Raw genomic sequence first — 16,962 nt, 5'->3', positions numbered from 1 at the left:
CTTTTTCCCCCATTGCTAAGCCCGAACTGATCTGTGTTTTCAGATCCAATTTGGCTTTCGGTTGAAGAAAAATACAGAGTGAAAAGTCATGTCCCTGTATAATATTTATGGAATCACACCCATAAAGTGTGAGGAGGTTCTCATTTTGCCCCATCCTTAAGGAGACTCAAGAGAGTTGAATAAGGTACATTTTAAAACAGCAGGAATAAACACAAGGCTGGGAAGGAAGTGAGGCAGTAGGGAAAAAAAAGAGAGAAAGGAGCAAGATAAATGTCTGTGTGTTTGCATAAAAGAGAGAGGGAGAGCTATTCAATTTCTGTGATAGCCATCATTGAATATATCAGAAGATGGTACAACCAACCTTTGTTTTTTGGAGGGGGAAAAAAAGAAGAATATTCCAGCCAACCATAACCTTATATCCTCCCAGGGTTCAGAGAATTGCTCACATATGCTGACTGTCAGTGGTTGTGAAGTAAGCAGTTCTGGCTGTGGTTTACTCATTACTGCCAGGCTGGAGTTGTATGGTGTGTGAGCCAACAGGCTGAAGGCAGTAAAATTTTTACAGGCCAAATACTGAAAAACTGAAGAGGGAAATGTGGCGTAAATGTGGCACAAAGACCAAATTTTATGTACTACTGAAAAAGGAAATCTGCAGAGAAGTCCTAGTGTATATCCATGGGCTAGTGCTTTGGTAGGTATTTGTATATTTTTTTAGGAAAAAATTATTTGTTGGGATTTTAAAATAAAAGTAATTAATTCAGTGTAATACCTAACAACATATTTTCTGACAGTAGGTTTTCTATTTTCTATATTTTGCAGTTAAAGTAAAAATTGCACCCAAGCTCATTAAACACATTACTTTTTAACATGGCATTCTCCTTGACCCGGACTATAGATGTGAATTTCAAACAGGAAGAAAAACACATGCCTCTGACCCAAACTAATGAGAGGATAATAACAGAGCTAGAAATTAGGGCAAAGTTACAAAGGCAGGAGAAAATAAAAGCATGAGGCTCTATGGTCAAGGAAGGGAACAGAAATTGGTAATTGTAACTCATCTGTAATATGTTTGTATCCTGAGCACAATGGCCTCATCTTCAGTGACTGGAGGTACAAACAACAAAACAGTGTATGTTTGAAGTTCTAGATTAAAGAGTTCTTTTGTGTATTTAATCACAATTTCATCTCTTTTATAAATTTAATTCTTTTCTCCCGGCAGCAAACTGCTAATTGCAGCTCTACAACTACAGTTGAAAGCTTTTAACAAGAGTTTTTATGAAGATCCTATGTAAAGGTGTAGCTTAGCTGTAAACCAGTGGTGTCTCTTGGTGCAGTTTGAGCAAGCACAGATCACAGTCCACATCTCTGGATTGAAAACCCGGAGAGGAGAGTATCAAAAAGTGTAATACAGGGGCTAGGGGAAGCTACTTAAGATGAGGTATTTCTAAGTCAATCTATCTCATTTAACAATAACAAGATGAAAAGTTGGTTAGACCACAGTACATAAGGTGCTGTCCTCAGTCTTTTCATCAGGAATTTTTCAAGAATCATGGCTTGGAAGCTTATACTGGGTGAATTAAAAGGGTAAATAAGGCACACATTCAAATACTTATGGTTATTATTAGCAATAAAGGAAATAATTTTCTGAATGTCATTTAGGTTAGGATTTATCAAATGTAACTTCAGACATGTGTTCTGTAGATGTCTACACCTGAACTGATCAATGAGAGTTCCCTTTATAGTCCAGTGGAGAGAAACAGGGTAATACGAAGTCAAGTCTGGTGTCAGTTGTTTGTATTTGCTAGATGTACATCCACTAACACAGGCCACAAGGTAACAAGGTGGATGTCAAAGCCTGAGCTAGGCACACCTAGCTGTGGGTGGAAGGTGTGCCTGAGGGTTAGTACTACTCCTGCAGGAGTAGTATTTTGTGATGTTCATTGCTGATTTGTACTGCCTTTAACCTCTCTGATCAAATACATAGCAGCTCTCCAGCAAGGCTTTTCTCAATAACCTGTGGAGCTTCCCAAAGCTGACTTAGGTATGAATCACCAAGGGGATAGGTGTGTGCACAGGGACAAATTCTGGTAAAAACTGAGCCAAAATAGTGATGACAATTTTGAAGAGTCATAATGGCTCTCCTCAAGAGCTGCCATAGACCATGTCCTAATAGGACATTTGAAAATCACAAAATTGGAGAAAATATGATACACTTTTTGGTGCTTCTTGGAGTTTATCCACAGATATCAAATTTTTCTAATAGAATGTTTTTAACATACTGAAAATAAGTAAATTAAGTAAATTCTAGCAGGTTTTAATGACAAAGTTTGCATGAAGGCTGCTGGGTTTGTGGGAAAAACATTTTGGTTATTGTGACTTTTTTATTATTTTTTTTCTCTAGGCATCTTCACTGTAGCATAAAGAGAGCAGAATACATGTTTAAGTCATGGAGATTTCATGGTTCTGACTATAATCAAAAATGTCAGTATTAAATAAAAAAACTTTTGGTTAATCAACTTATACTGACTTTATGGTCATTCTGTTTGTAGACAGTTGATGTTTCATATTGAGTTTTTGGGCAGAGAATCATGATCTCATCCCAGTAAATATAGGGAAATGCAGCTACTGTTATACTAATCCACGTTAATATGCATTTGTCTATATTCTGTTATGCAGCAGTATAGCATTGCTTCTGCCTTTTTTTCTTTTTTTGGTCTTAATTTTCTTTTGTGTACTTTAGCAGTCTTCTTGTATTGCTTACACTGAGTTCCAAGACTGTCATGAGCAATTAAATTTAAAATCTTTGGGTAATTACGGTAATATTACGGTAAATATAGGTAATATTCTAGTGGGTATTTGCAGTTATTTCAGTTGGCATTGATTTCATTAGATTATGTTGGATATCACTGCATTTTAGTGGAGTATTTTATTTGTTTCTCACTATGAATATTTCAGCCATTAGAAAAATGGTCTTTGGTGGCTTAGAAGTTTTTGCGTTGTCTTTTATCTTGTGATAGAATTGCCTTGTTCAAGTCTGTATATAATGGGAGATTTCTACCACTTCAGGACATCAGGAAGTTATATCATCTTCCCTCCCAGAGTCTTTCTCTCTTGCAGAGCAACTTACTTAATACATCTTTAATTCAGCTTTCACCTACTTGCTGTCTCTCCACATGAATTTGCCAATATATTTAAGGTACCTCAAAACACAAACGTAAGTGCTTTCTCAAAGCTGACATGCTATTTCTTCTTTTGTGGCAGAATGGTAGGCAGTACTTTTTGTAAAATCATAGAATGGTTTGGTTGGGAGGGACCTTAAAGATCATCTAGTTCCAACCCCTCTGATGTGGGCAGGGACACCTTCCACAGAAGGTGTTTAGTTGGTTTCCAGAGGGAGACTGGTAGACATGCAATGGTAATTAAGTCCTTTATATGAATTGCAACATGACTGCATATTAGCTTAACCAGGCTTAACAGAATGAAGTGCATAGGACTTGTGCAGAAGTGCAATCATCATTAAGTCCAAAATGGCAAATTTAAGAAATGGATTTTTGGAATTTGTGCTGCACTAAAATTATCTTAATTCAAATTTCAAGAATAGTTTAATTTCTTGAACAAATGTGGGCATCACATCTGCTCAGCTTCAGACTTAAAGATATCATTTGGATCTATTTATACTGTCCAAGTAGTTTCCCCTTTTAACTAGACATGGCTGATTTAAAACATTTCATCTCACAAAATTAGTTTCTACTAGTGTTTCTCATGAGATCATAAATGAACATTTTAAGAACCAGGGTTGAAGCAGATGAACAGAGATATGCCCACTCTTCTTTAACAATTTTTAATGTGTTATTCTTAAAAAATGATGGAGCAGAGATTAATGAATGCAATAAATACTATTTCAACCCAAGGGAACAGTTGAGTGAAAGTATAGTCTGCAAAATACAGAATATACCAAAATACACAGAAATCAGGTTTCATACTGCGCAAGGTGTTGGAAGTCCATACCTTGCATGTGGAAAAGTTTAGTTACAGGCTTTATTTTGTATTAAACATTACCTTTTCTGCTCTCTGACTGTCTATCATCAATCTTTAATTAAAAAGAAAGGGAAAAATAAACCAGTGAGTACTTAGTTATGCTCATGTGAAAGTGTAATGGGTGCTCCTTATCAAAATACCACTCAAACTATGAAATTACTACAGTTTGTTGGAACTGAGAATCTAGTTCCTTATGTTTTCTGTGCCATATGCAGAAATGCTGTAAGCTGTGCTCTATGGTAAATACTTGGTCCTCAAACTAAAGTTTGATTTCATTTTCGTGTAGTCTTTACAATGATCAGGTCTGCCAGAAGGTGCTATACTTATTTAATGCAAAGATTTGCGCTGATTCCATCTGCTGGTAGAGTTTACCCAGAGCCCCAAACTGGAAGGTTTGCTATATTCCAGGCGTTTTTCCCACTTGATTTACTTATTCCCCTCCTTCCAGCCTATGCACACACTGTACATGCTTTTCAGATCAAGTAAGTGAGAGGTTGGGTGACAAATCAGACTAAAAGCATCTGTTTCTCTTTCTATGCTGGAAATGCTGAGACAAAAATATACTGCATGTAAAGTGAGTTAGTACATTTATCCTACATAATTTTGGAAATGATGCTTCACTAGCTGAATTGTCTCTGAACTTAGGCTACTACTGAAAATACATTTTGCATTTTATAGGGAACTGAAAGAAAGTAGTAACACAGATGTACTGTAGACGACATAAAGACTCCTTGAAAGTACAAGGCAAATCTGTATTATAGTAACTGAACATATTGAATAGAGTTTTTTATCTGGATCTGAGGATTTTTTTTTTATGCTAGCATGCTTGAAGATCAGAATTTTTCTGTTCAGATGAAGATTTCCAATATACCTGCTGGAAAGCAGATCTGTGGAGAAGGACCTGGGGGTACTAGTGGATAACAAGGTGTCCATGAGCCAGCAATGTCCTTGTGACCAAGAAGGTCAATGGTACCCTGGTGTTCACTAGGAAAAGCATTGCCAGCAGGTCAAGGGAGATGATCCTGCCCTTCTTCTCTGCCCTAGTGAGGCCAGACCTGGAGTGTTGTGTCCAGTTCTGGGCTCCTCAGTGAAAAAGAGACATAGAGTTCCTGGACTGGGTCCAGTGGAGGGTGACAAAGATGGTTTAGGGACTGGAGCATCTCTCTTAGAAGGAAAGGCTGAGGGAGCAGGGCGTGTTCAGATTCTGGAAGAGGTGACTGAGAAAGGACCTTGTGAAAGTCTGTCCATATCTGAAGGGAGGGCACCAAAAGGATGGACCAGGCTCTTCAGTGGTGCCAAGCAACAGGACAAAGGCACTGGGCAGAAACTGATGCACAGAAAGATCCACCTGTATATGAGGAAGAACTTCTTTACTGTGCAGGTGACCGCACACTGGAATAGAAAATCTGTGGAGTCTCTGTCACTGGATATATTCAAGAACTGTCTGGACACAATCTTGTGCTATGTGCTTTGGGATGGCCTTGTTTGAGCAGGGAGGTTGAACCAGAGGATCCACTGCGGTCCCTTCCAACCCTGATCCATTTTGTGACAGTGTTTAGGAACCTGTGTCAGCAAATATTTGCTCTTAAAATCAAGCATTCTAGAATCTTACTTTTGAGCCTCCCCGGATTTAGGATTGTAGCATTTCAGTCCATTGAAATTATTTCAGGTTTGTCTGGCTTCTTATAGTTTATCAAGTTGTTGATTAAATAAGATAATGCTTTCCGAATTTATGTTTTCTTCTGTGCTCTTTATGAATATTGAACTTGGGTGTTTGCATTGGGAAATTAAAAGCAGGTTGCTCCAGGTTGCTACTTAGAAAAAAAAGAGTAATAATCTTTTTTTATGTCAAGAGTAGCATAAGATTTTCTTGTATAATGTAAACCTCACATCTCAAACCTATCATTTCAGATGCTTAGAAGCTTGTTCATCATAAAATGTTCAGGTTGTGTTTGGATCAAGGTGGTTCTGCTAGGGTCAGTAAAATCCTGACAGTTTTCAGATCAGGATTTTCAAGGAATTCTGTATGTTCAGCTTTAGTAAACTTAAATATATGAATAAAAATTTGCAGTACTGAGACCACAGTGAGGTCCTGTTTCTCATGTCTTAGAAAGTCATTGCAGAGAAAGGAGAAGATTAATATGTATTATATCAGCTTTCCCTTGAGTAGGGAACCTAAGGTTCATTCTGATAACTTGTGTGGTATTAAGTAGATTATGCTTTGTAAGCAGTAAGGTTTTATACCTAATTCCTGAAGCCAACAAGTAATCTTAAAAGATGTCTAATAATAATTTCAATTGAAAATGCATTTATTGGTGCAGATAAAGATGAAAAGGTCACGCTGCTGTAGTGTATGGTGTTCTTTCTTGGTTGTCCTGCACTGCTGCTGAAAGAAAGGAGAATGCTTCTGTTCAATAAACTTTCAATATATCAAAAAACCTAAAAACATCCTTAATTTAATAGTTTTTATAATATCACATCTTTCCTCATTGGCAAGAGAAATGTGTAGCATTTGGTAATGCAGCATTAAGTATCTTGAATCATCTGTATAAGTGTGATAATCATAAGAGTTTGTATTGCACATTGTGTTGTGGATCACCTCTTTCTCTTTATGAATGCTTTAGTTTTTAAAAGAGATACTAATTACGTGTTCAGTTAAGATAAATGCTAACCGTGTTTTTTGCTAAATGTCTCTGAAGAATGTATTCAGGAAGACTTCAACTCAAACTATACAGGTGCTTTTGTTTTATGGATTTTTTTTTTCTTCTTTCTTAAGGAGTTGGGAAGGAATTCATAATTACATTTAGTAGTGCTTGTTTCTTTTTAAGTTGTGGCTCACCATCTCTGGCAGAGTATTTATAGTCCCCAGAACTAGCATTCTTTGCTTACTTGGACTTTCAGTCTACAAAGCCACAGCTCTTCTTACTGTGCTTTCACCAGTGCTGTGATATACTGAGTAGGAAAGGGATTCTATTCTCAGCCACACCATTGTAAAGTATAACTGTATATGTGGCACACTTCCATCAGTTGAATTTCTCTGAATTTTCATGGCCGTAACTGAGATTAGTTTTTTCAAAACCCTACATCTCGTACTTAAATCCCTACCCATTGCAGGACAATTCTTTATGGCAAAAGAAATGCATAATCCCATATTTGGATTTCAGTTAGAGGCTCTTTTTTGCACAGACCCATGATTTTCTCCACAACTCTCCTTTTCACACTGAAGTTGTAACTGTACTCTCAGGCACTTGAAGCTAAAGCAAATAAAGGATTTGAGGACCTAACACAGGACAGTGTCGTTATCCAGGATAAAGCTTCTACACTTCTCCTGCCACTGCTCCTATCTTCCTCCATTGCTGCTCAGTTTTGGAGGTCCATAAGCTCTTTACCCATATGCTGTTTTGACTAGAGAGCTGAGCCTGGGGTGGCACTCCTGGCATGGTGCCTTGCTTGGGCTTCCATCAGGCACAAGCTAGAAGTGTGGCAATCCTTGGAGATCCCAAACTAAGAGGCAGCCTCAGCTCATGCCAGTGTAACTCTGACTGGGTAAGGCTTTTCATGAAATTCCTTATCTTACAGTAGATAACTTGGCAGTAGCTGCTCCTTGCTTTTTATATCATAGCTTAGCATTTGTCATAGTTGCCTAAGAAGTGGAAGCTATTGGAGCCATTTCCTCCTTCCTGAGGAAATTCAAATCTGTCTACCTCACTAAAACATCTCCTAGCTACCTAAGAAGTCCTCTACCATCTTCTGGAGACACCTTTATTTTTTTTTAACTCTTCAACCTGTGAAGACAACAAGTCATCAGTAAGATGTTTTACTCATGTGGTGAGAGAGCTGGATCCAGTCAGTTGTCGTTGTGATAACTGGAACTCAAGATTTGTTCACTGATTGTTTAATGGAGTTATCCTGGAAGACTTCCTCTTCTGGATGAATGCAGTAACCACAGAGCTATTTTGTAAATGTAGTAGCACTACTCTTTACTAAAAAATGGTGTATTTGTTTCTCTTCTTTTAGCATCGTCCTTTTCTAAATCTCAGTAAAAGATTTTTCATTTATGACAAATTTTCAGTTGTGATAGTTTCTTCCTTGTGATCAGGTTAAGCTGATATGCAGTACAGCTTAAGCTTGATCAGTGAAACAAAATTGCCACATATCCAGCAATCCAGGAGTACCACAATTTGTATGAGTAGGTCGTCTGATGCATTTGTGATGCAGATCTTTGGCTGGTTTTCTCCCTTGTTGGACATCTTGTATACTCTGAGTTTGGGAAAATAAGAGCTGAAGTACAGTAATCATAACATTTCAGATTGTATTATGTGATGTATGTATTTGTTCTTACTGCACAAGGTACTTGCTGCAAAATTCCAGATTCGCTTCTGAAGATCAGGAGCATACAAATTTGACAAATCTTTGACTGAGTTTGCGTATTCTGGACAAAATAGGTTTACTCTCCAAGTTAGGCCAGAAAAGGAAATAAATGTATAATTTACTAATGTAATTTTATTTATTTCATTGTCAAAATTTTATTTTTAGGTAAATATTTTATTTTGACTTTGAAAGAGTTATAGGAAATTTATTATGCTTTGTGGTTTCATTGTTTCCTATTCCATTGGAAGAAAACTATTAACAAAATTAGTTTACAGAATTTAAAGAAATATCTTTCATTAATATAATATTTGGGTAGTGTGCAAAGCTGCCACAAAAATGGAAAATCCTGGATACTAAATGCCTACATCAGTCTTCTACCCTGGTACCAAATCACATCATTGTTGTTGTCAAGCATGTGCAATTTGTGGAAGAGGGTGTTGTTAATGTACTTAATGTACATGTGTATGTATTTAATAGGTGATAGAAAAATAATTTGAAAAACTAAAACCACTTGAAACTGAAATTAGTTAGTGAAATTGTTAGGTAAAGGGGACTTGATATTTTTCTGATAGCAGTAAGCAGAAAAACTCCCATTTTAGAACAATAACTTTTATGAGTGAAATTTTTTGTAGCAATCCAAAGATACTGAAGTGCCTGTATAATTGCAAATGGACTTTAAACTTTGTCAGTGCCATTTGTCTCTTACTATAGGTACATGGAAATGCCTCTGACTGTGTACCTGTATATTATGTAGTAAACTTTCAGATCCAAATTTGTTGGTTGGGCTGAGAATTTGTCTTTCTTGAAACAGAAACCAATATGAGTATCTTTTCCAGTTGTTCTCAGTGTGTTTTATACTATGTTATGTATACACATACAGGGTATGTTTTACTGTACTATGTATCCATCATACAAAACAGGGGTTAGAAAAGAAAAATTCTTCACTGTTTATATTACAAAAAGCAGTAACAGAGAAGATAGTAAGAGTAGCATTTATCAGCCAGTTTATCTTAATTTCAGTGGGATTGATGAAAATAAAACTGTAATTGAGTCTGTTCAGTTGTCTGATTTCCATTAGAGGTTGTATTAGTTTGCTCTTTCCTTAAAAATTGAGAAAAAAATCACTACATAAACAATTGTCCCTTTGTGTGAAGGTTCAAGCACAAGTGCGACATGCAAAACTCAACTTTGACAAACTGAAGACTGATGTCTGTCAAAAAGTGGATCTTCTGGGAGCAAGCAGATGCAACCTCCTTTCTCATGTGTTAACAACATATCAGGTATCCAAGGAAAATGTTGACCTCTGAAAGAGTGTTTTCTTGCTAGTGTGGCTTTTTAAGAGGTTACCATGGCAATATTAAACTGTGAGAATATGTAGCTAGTGTTGGAGGGAAGATGTGAAATTTGCACTGAAAACAGATTTGTGTTAATATTGGCACTGAAATTTTGCCCTGCCTTACAGACCACGCTGCTTCATTTTTGGGAAAAAACTTCACACACGATGGCAGCCATCCATGAAAGTTTCAAAGGTTATCAGCCATATGAATTCACTATGTTAAAGGTAAGGAATATGTAGATATATATGTTTTTCCAGTGATAATCAGTAAGAGATACAAGGATGCAGAAAGCACATGTTGGTATTTTTTCCATATATTTTCTCACAGTTTTATATCCCTGTACTGTCTTTTCATTTAAATAAAGGTTTTCTGCTTAACGTCCTTCTGACCAGCTGTGCTGGTGGGCTCTTTTCTTACCTCCCTGATGTTTAAAGGTTTCTGAGGATGTTTTTATCTTAGCTTTGGTCCAAAACAATTTCAGTGTAATTTGTGTAGGTAGCCTATATTGTTGCTGGGTATTTATTTTCCTTTTGTATCTAAAAATTTGATTATTTGAACAAAACATAGGATGTTTCAAGATGTATAACATTTGGACACCTTGGAGAGGAACTTGGAAAGAAAATGCACCTGTTTTGGTTTACCCTTTAATGGAGGATGAGAGACATTTGGGGATGCTTTGTATCTTTTGTACTTCCTCCTGTGAAACGTTTCACCATGATTTAAATTTGAAATTAGATTGGGAATCTATAATAAAGAAATGCCATCTGTACTGAATCCACACATATAACAAGTACCTCCCTTGAAGCAAAAAGTAGCTATAAAAATGGCTGGGTATACTGTAATGTGTTTAGGATGCAGCCTGTGTTACAAAAATCTTAACCAATCATATTGCTCACCTGCTGCACTGAAAATACGTGATTTCCTGTTTTTGCACTGATAAGTATGCTGATAAATTATGCTAATCAGGAGATAATTTAAAACTATAGGATTTTATGTAATTCTGTGCTTTCAGAAAACAGCTGCTTGGGAGTAAGACTGTGTTACTGGCTTGTAGTATCAGGGCTTTTTTTCTTTCGGTCTCCAGAGTGTGGGGTTATTTTCTGTCCCAAAGCCTTCTCCATGATCTCATGTCCCCAGCTATTTGTTTCTGATTGTTTACATTAAATGATTTGCTAAGATGATTAAATCAGAATCTGGTGATTGCATCAGGTGAGATTGTGTTGCCTGAGAGAATAGGTGTGGGCTGCAGCTTCAGTTGCATTACTAGGTTAAGTGAGCTCTGCATGTCACTTCTGAAGGGTGTGGTGAGTCCCATCTCACCTCTGCTGCACCTGGGTATGGAATAACAACAGGTGATTATGGTTAGGGACCTGATCCCTACCACTCATATCATATGTTCATGCCAGAGTAACCATATATTAAAAAGGAGCTGCAAACTAATTTTACATTGAGATTCAGAGTTATTATTTTTTAATGAAGTATGGTAGATAGCTATGGTTGATCTAAGGTAGTATAGTTTCTGGTGGAGAAACTTTTGGTCTAAAAATGTACCCAACAGAGATGCCATGTCTGTTGTTGACTTCTTGGATTAAAATATAAAATCAGAATATGTACTGGATTAAAATACATATAAAATATTTTAATGTGCCCATTTCTACATTTGATTGCAAGTTACTTCTTTTAGATGATTTTTCCCTACCTGATGCCATAAAAGGGGGTCTTTCTGAAATAAAAATTTTGAATTTGATTCTTGCAAATAATTTTTGTCTTTTATGATTCTGTAAAAGACAAAATCTTGCTCATACAAATGAAACTGAATTAAACTAAGCATGTATGAATGTAGGATTAGTGTTTTACTTTCAAACAAGAAATTAATGCAAGTTTGTATTTGACTTAGATGTAGATTGTTTTGCTGAAAAATTAAGAGGTGCTATGTACTAGAAAATGATATTTGTATGTTATAGTATAAATATATATTTGTGTACCAGGTTTACTTCAGGAAAGAGACTCTGAAATAACTCTTGGGATTGTTTCTGGAAAGAAAACATTGTCTTTAGAGATGTTTGCCAAACTCCCTTAATGAAAAGCAGCTCATTTGTTTTCTTTGCTTCAGGCTATGTGCAGAGAGCAGTATAATTGTGCTATTGCAGCTGTATTTCCTAACTCTTGAGTTTTATGCTTGATGAAAGATGATTATTAATGTGCTAACAACTCTGTGTATAGTGATGTAAAAGTATCTGTCACTGTATCCAGTGCTTTAATATTACGGATGCTGGGCTGCTGTTTTGGTAAAGCTGTTAGGGTTTCATTGTCTTGAAATTAACATCTATCAAATGAATTCAAGTTTATTTCAGAGGCTGCTTTTCATGAATAATATATTTTTCTAGTTTCTGTTACCATTTATTTGCCTTAGTTACTTAAATAATATTTAGTTGCATTTTTAAAATTTAAATACTACAATACCAAACTTCCTGAAGAGTTTGTATTAACTTAGAAATAATACTAGCCCTGGTAAGGGAGTCAAAAGGCATAAATCTCAGTGCATCAATTTATTTCTGTATGAAGTGGAAGACTGCTGCCTGAGCTCCTTACATGGAGTAATTCTTTGGAGTACTCTGTCCAAACAGGTACAACAACACTGTTGCCTTCTGCTGACCTCTGCTGTAGTTGGGTATCCTCTCTTGTTTCTGTTTGTGACACCATGACTTTACTCATAGACAAGAATGGCTATGATTTTGCATCTCTAAGGGTTTTGGGGAGGTGTGGTATTTCTTTTCCTTGATGAATGTCCAGAAGGAAATTCTGAGACAACTTGCTTTTCCTCTTCTGCTTTCCCCCCCAAATTAAATATATTCAAGTTTTTGTCTCCTCAGTGCTGTTGTACTTTTTCATATATGTTGTGACATCTTGGAATGTATGCCTGGCTCCTGAAACTGTCCTTAGTTGTGTTGCTTTGATTCTGTCTCTGTCAAGAAGTGCGTTAGTTGTCCAAGGCACTTAGGAGGAGCTGTGGCTGAGCTGAGTGCAATGTCAGCACTGGTGATATAACTGCAGAGGGCAGATTTTATGTGCAATCCAGATGATCTTGGCTTCACTTGAAAGCAGCCCAGATGCAGGTGAAGGAATTTAGTGAGTGAGTAGCAGTCAGAAATGAAGCCTGAGCAGGAACCAGAGTTAACTCTACAGTGGAGGAATCCCTTGTTGGCTTGGATGCTTAGTCTGAGTACTGGCAGCAGGTGAAATATCACTGGGTGACTTGTGGTGTTAGAGACGGACACACCAGGCAGAATGAATGACTCTGAACTTGCTCTGCTAGTGTGTAAGGTCTTACTCTGATTTTTGTAGTAAAAGAGAGATTTAAGAAACTTGGAAGATAGGTTTCTAAATATGCAAGGATCCTACTTTAAGCCACATATGCGGTGTACCTCCCAACAAAATCCATTCTAGTCCACATGAGCAGCCAGAAGAGTGCTGTGGAGTTACACATCTGTGTACTCTGAGCAGCCAGGTCAAAGGTATGTCCTGCTGAAATGTGCTCGCTTTGGCCTGAACTCAGTCTGTGTTGTCATAACTCTGTTTAATCACTACACTTTCTAGATGGTGAGGCTTCTTCCCTTTCTTCTAATGTAACCTGTAACAAGAGAATTCCATGGTTTCATTTCTATGCCTTGTCACAATAGTGATCACATTACTGTGGGTTCATGTTTAGAAGATGGTTGACTGTGGCTTTTTTAACATTCAGTTTCATTTCATACTCATTCTCTAGCTTTTTAAAATCTTTTTTAAAAGATACCTCAGTTTGTAGTGAACCTCAGAATGCAGAGTAGAGGGAGGCAGGGGTGAAGAAAATAATTAATTATTTGGTATCTGATTTTGAGTCTCAATAAAGTTGTTACATGGAATTGTTGCATCAAAATACAGCTTCTGATTTTTAACAATTTTTATCATAATTGCCATTGAAACTAAAGCTCTGTTTCAGAGCTGTGTTTATTTTTCTAATTCAGGAAATAGTAGCTGCCATTATTATCATGCTGTTTCCTTCCCAAGGTACTTGTGAACTCCATTTCTATATGCTGTTTCCGTGGTTTGATCACAGTCCTTTAAATATGGATTTCCTGAAACACAGATGAAGGAAGCTTCTTAAAGTATAGGTCCTTAAAGAAGGATGCTTATTTCCCTGGGGATTTTTGTTTGTTTATTTGTTTGCTTTTGGGGGTTTTTTGGGGTTTTTTTGTGTGTGTGTGTGATTATGTGGACTTTATTTCTAATAATTTTCTTTAACGTGTATAGCTAGGCAGTGGTTAAAGTAGTTCTGTTTGCTTTTGGGTTTTTTGGGTTTTTTTTTCCAAAACCTTTACAACCCCTTTGGAGCCAGCTCTGAGGTGCTGTACTTGGTTGCAGGAAGAGCACCAGAACAGTTTCACCATCACCTCCTGATTCAGTGGCCAGTGTGTCCTGGGGAGAGGATATCCAGACTGGTTCAAGTGCTTAGAGCACCACAGTCCCTATAATTCAGAGCTGCTTTCTTTCTCTACACTGTACTTTTGTGCAAGCGTAGTTGATATTTGCATGTTCTTGAACTCTAGTCCAGGACTTCTTGGAGTCAATGGAATAATTCCCATCAATTTTAATAGCACAAGAAGTGCAGTCTAATCAATGCCCAGTACAAGTGCAGGTAAAGGGTGACATTCATACATAGGTGATCTAGCTGTGGTGTCTAGTGTCCTTATTCATCATCCAAGAAGAAGTACACTTGTTGGTTAACAGCAGTGCCAAATAAGTGGCAACCACAGAATAAGGTTGATTTCTTTAAGGCTTTTTTTTTAATTATTGCTGTTTTTGTGACCTTCATCTTTTGACCATGTCTACAATGCTGAGACTGCTTGTGAAAAATTAATCATCAGATTTATGTAGAATTAACTTACTGAGAGGAGGGAAAAAAGCAACTGCAGCACATGACAAATATAGAAGTTTAGTTTCTAAAATACTGAAGATGCCTCATACAGGCAAATGCTGAACCAAGCAGAAACTGGAATGCTCCTTCTGGGGACTCCTCTGTCCTGATTAACAGGGCAGTGTGAACAAGACCTGCACCATGTCTGGGAATGTTTCTGTTGTGATTGGTGGGCTGGGCACCCTAATTTTTATTCAATTGTTTAAGCCGTGGTTTTTTGATTAACTTGTCTCATGAAACACATTCATGTTTTGTTCAAATTCCAGATGCAAAACCACTACATTTTTGTGGGTTTTCAGTTTTGTATGGAAGGTGACTTGTGTGCTTTACCCTTAGCTTTTTGGGGTTGGGGGGGCCACGAGGAGAAGTTGGGGTGAGATGCACTATGACTATAAGGGCAACATGAATAAATTTAATTACAAATGGTCAAGACTGTTCACATGTAACATGGTTTAATTTTTCAGAAACTGAGTTGGACTTTAGAAAGAGGATTTCATTTTCACATCAAAACCATTTGATAGAGATAGAAATATTTACATTGCTAACATCTGCTTTACCTAATTGCTGTGTTCCTTTATTTACTTTTTAGATAGACTTTCTAATTGATGCATAAGAGTGACAACCAGTAGTATATTTAGCACTTCAGAATCAGTCTATAATGCTTGTGTTGGCTTGTTCTCATCTCCAGATTTTGGTTATAAAAATGCTGACCATGAAACTGCACATCATTATCTTGTAGCACAGCCTTTCAGACTGCAAAGGGACGGTAGGGTTTCCTAATACCACACCTGGCCTTCATCTACCTATCATCCAAGATTTTAATCCTTGTTTTCAGATTCAGGATACAAGCAGTATCTTCCCATTACCACTGCAGTTGCCAAGTGTGTGTGGGAATAATTGTGGAAGGAAAAAAGAGAGTAAGTAAGAAAGGAAGCAATATATATGAGGAACAAATAGATGTAAAGAATTCATTTTTCTCATCCTAAGAAAAGGAAAAGAAGGAGGGAAAAAATAAGCAAATGCCCAAAATATCAAAGAAACATGCCATCTGCTTTGCACATGATATAGATAGATGTACTGAGAAATATTGGAAATATTTACCTGGAAATAATAATTTATAAATATTAGAAACAGAACATGAGTTTAGAAGTTGCCACGTCACCTTCTTCTATAAAGTGTGTTCACAGACTCAATTTAAATGAGTATCTTCTAACACTTTTAATTCTGCTCATTTGAGTCAGATGTAGTTTTGATGTAGTGTAAAACCATTCTTGCTTGATTTCTTTTTGGTTCTAGAGTCAGGTTTGGTCTCAAATGATACACTTTAGCTTCACTGATTCTAACTGGTTTTCTTCTTCACATTTATATTATGATTACGATCTAGAGCTTGCAAGATCCTGTGAATAAACTAACAGAAAGAGCAGAAAAGGAAGACCAGCAGATTGAGAGCACCAGTTCAGTGGAAGATCAGCAGAGTCAGTAAGTCACACATCCTGTATATCAAAATTATAAGTATTTTTGCATATAATCTGCTTCCTGGTTGCTAAAGTCACCAAACATAGGTAGAGATACAGACACAGCTAGTCTAATTCTACTGATTATCTCAATACAAAAATTCCTGAGATATTGTAGTGTGTACATGTAAACTAATAAACTTCATGGTGAAATTAAGAGCTTTAAAAAGGTCCATAAAAACCCTTATGTGTTTTTCATTTTTCCTAGTCTTCTTTTTATTTTTTTTCCCATTTTTGCTCCATTATTTCTTTAGTAAAAGAAATGGTAAACAATTATACATGGGAGCAGATAGATGAGCATCGTATTTCTCCTTTCAGCAGCATCTCCTTTCACCTGGAAATAGGATATAGATTACTGATTGCTCCGAGTAGCGATTAGTTTTTGTAATGTATACAGCATCAGTTAGTAATCCAATGAAGCAATAGGTACTTAGTATAAAGTACATCTAAGTGAGCTGATGCTGTCAAGTTTTGAGTTACCTATAGCTCTGAGCTGAGAGAGACTTATGAATGGACTGCTGTGGGGAGAGGAGAACAGGAGAAAGAGATGTGATCCCTCCCCTACCTGACTGTCAGGATTTGGTTGCCAGGAGATGCAATGTTGATATAATCCTGCTGCCACCTGTTGTTTTGACTATCCCTGCTTAAATGAAGCACTCAGCAAAGGATCAGTTGTCAAAAAGCAGAGAACAGCTTGACTGATTAGTGGATTTTGCTTGGCTATTTATAATAATGGATTTTTAAGTTC

General features: G+C 36.9%; 1 protein-coding gene across 1 annotated transcript in view; it reads left to right on the top strand.

Moving 5' to 3' along the window:
- Window positions 1-16,962, top strand: part of ICA1 (islet cell autoantigen 1) — a 54,086-nt gene that overhangs the window by 21,493 nt on the left and 15,631 nt on the right. The window contains exons 6-8 of the mRNA XM_062495218.1: window positions 9,564-9,689; window positions 9,872-9,970; window positions 16,085-16,179. Coding sequence (XP_062351202.1) covers window positions 9,564-9,689; window positions 9,872-9,970; window positions 16,085-16,179 — 320 coding nt within the window. The remainder of the gene's footprint in view (window positions 1-9,563; window positions 9,690-9,871; window positions 9,971-16,084; window positions 16,180-16,962) is intronic.

Source organism: Cinclus cinclus, chromosome 1, assembly GCF_963662255.1.
Source record: "Cinclus cinclus chromosome 1, bCinCin1.1, whole genome shotgun sequence".
Taxonomy (NCBI): Eukaryota; Metazoa; Chordata; class Aves; order Passeriformes; family Cinclidae; genus Cinclus; species Cinclus cinclus.
This window is presented reverse-complemented; position numbering and strand designations above follow the sequence as displayed.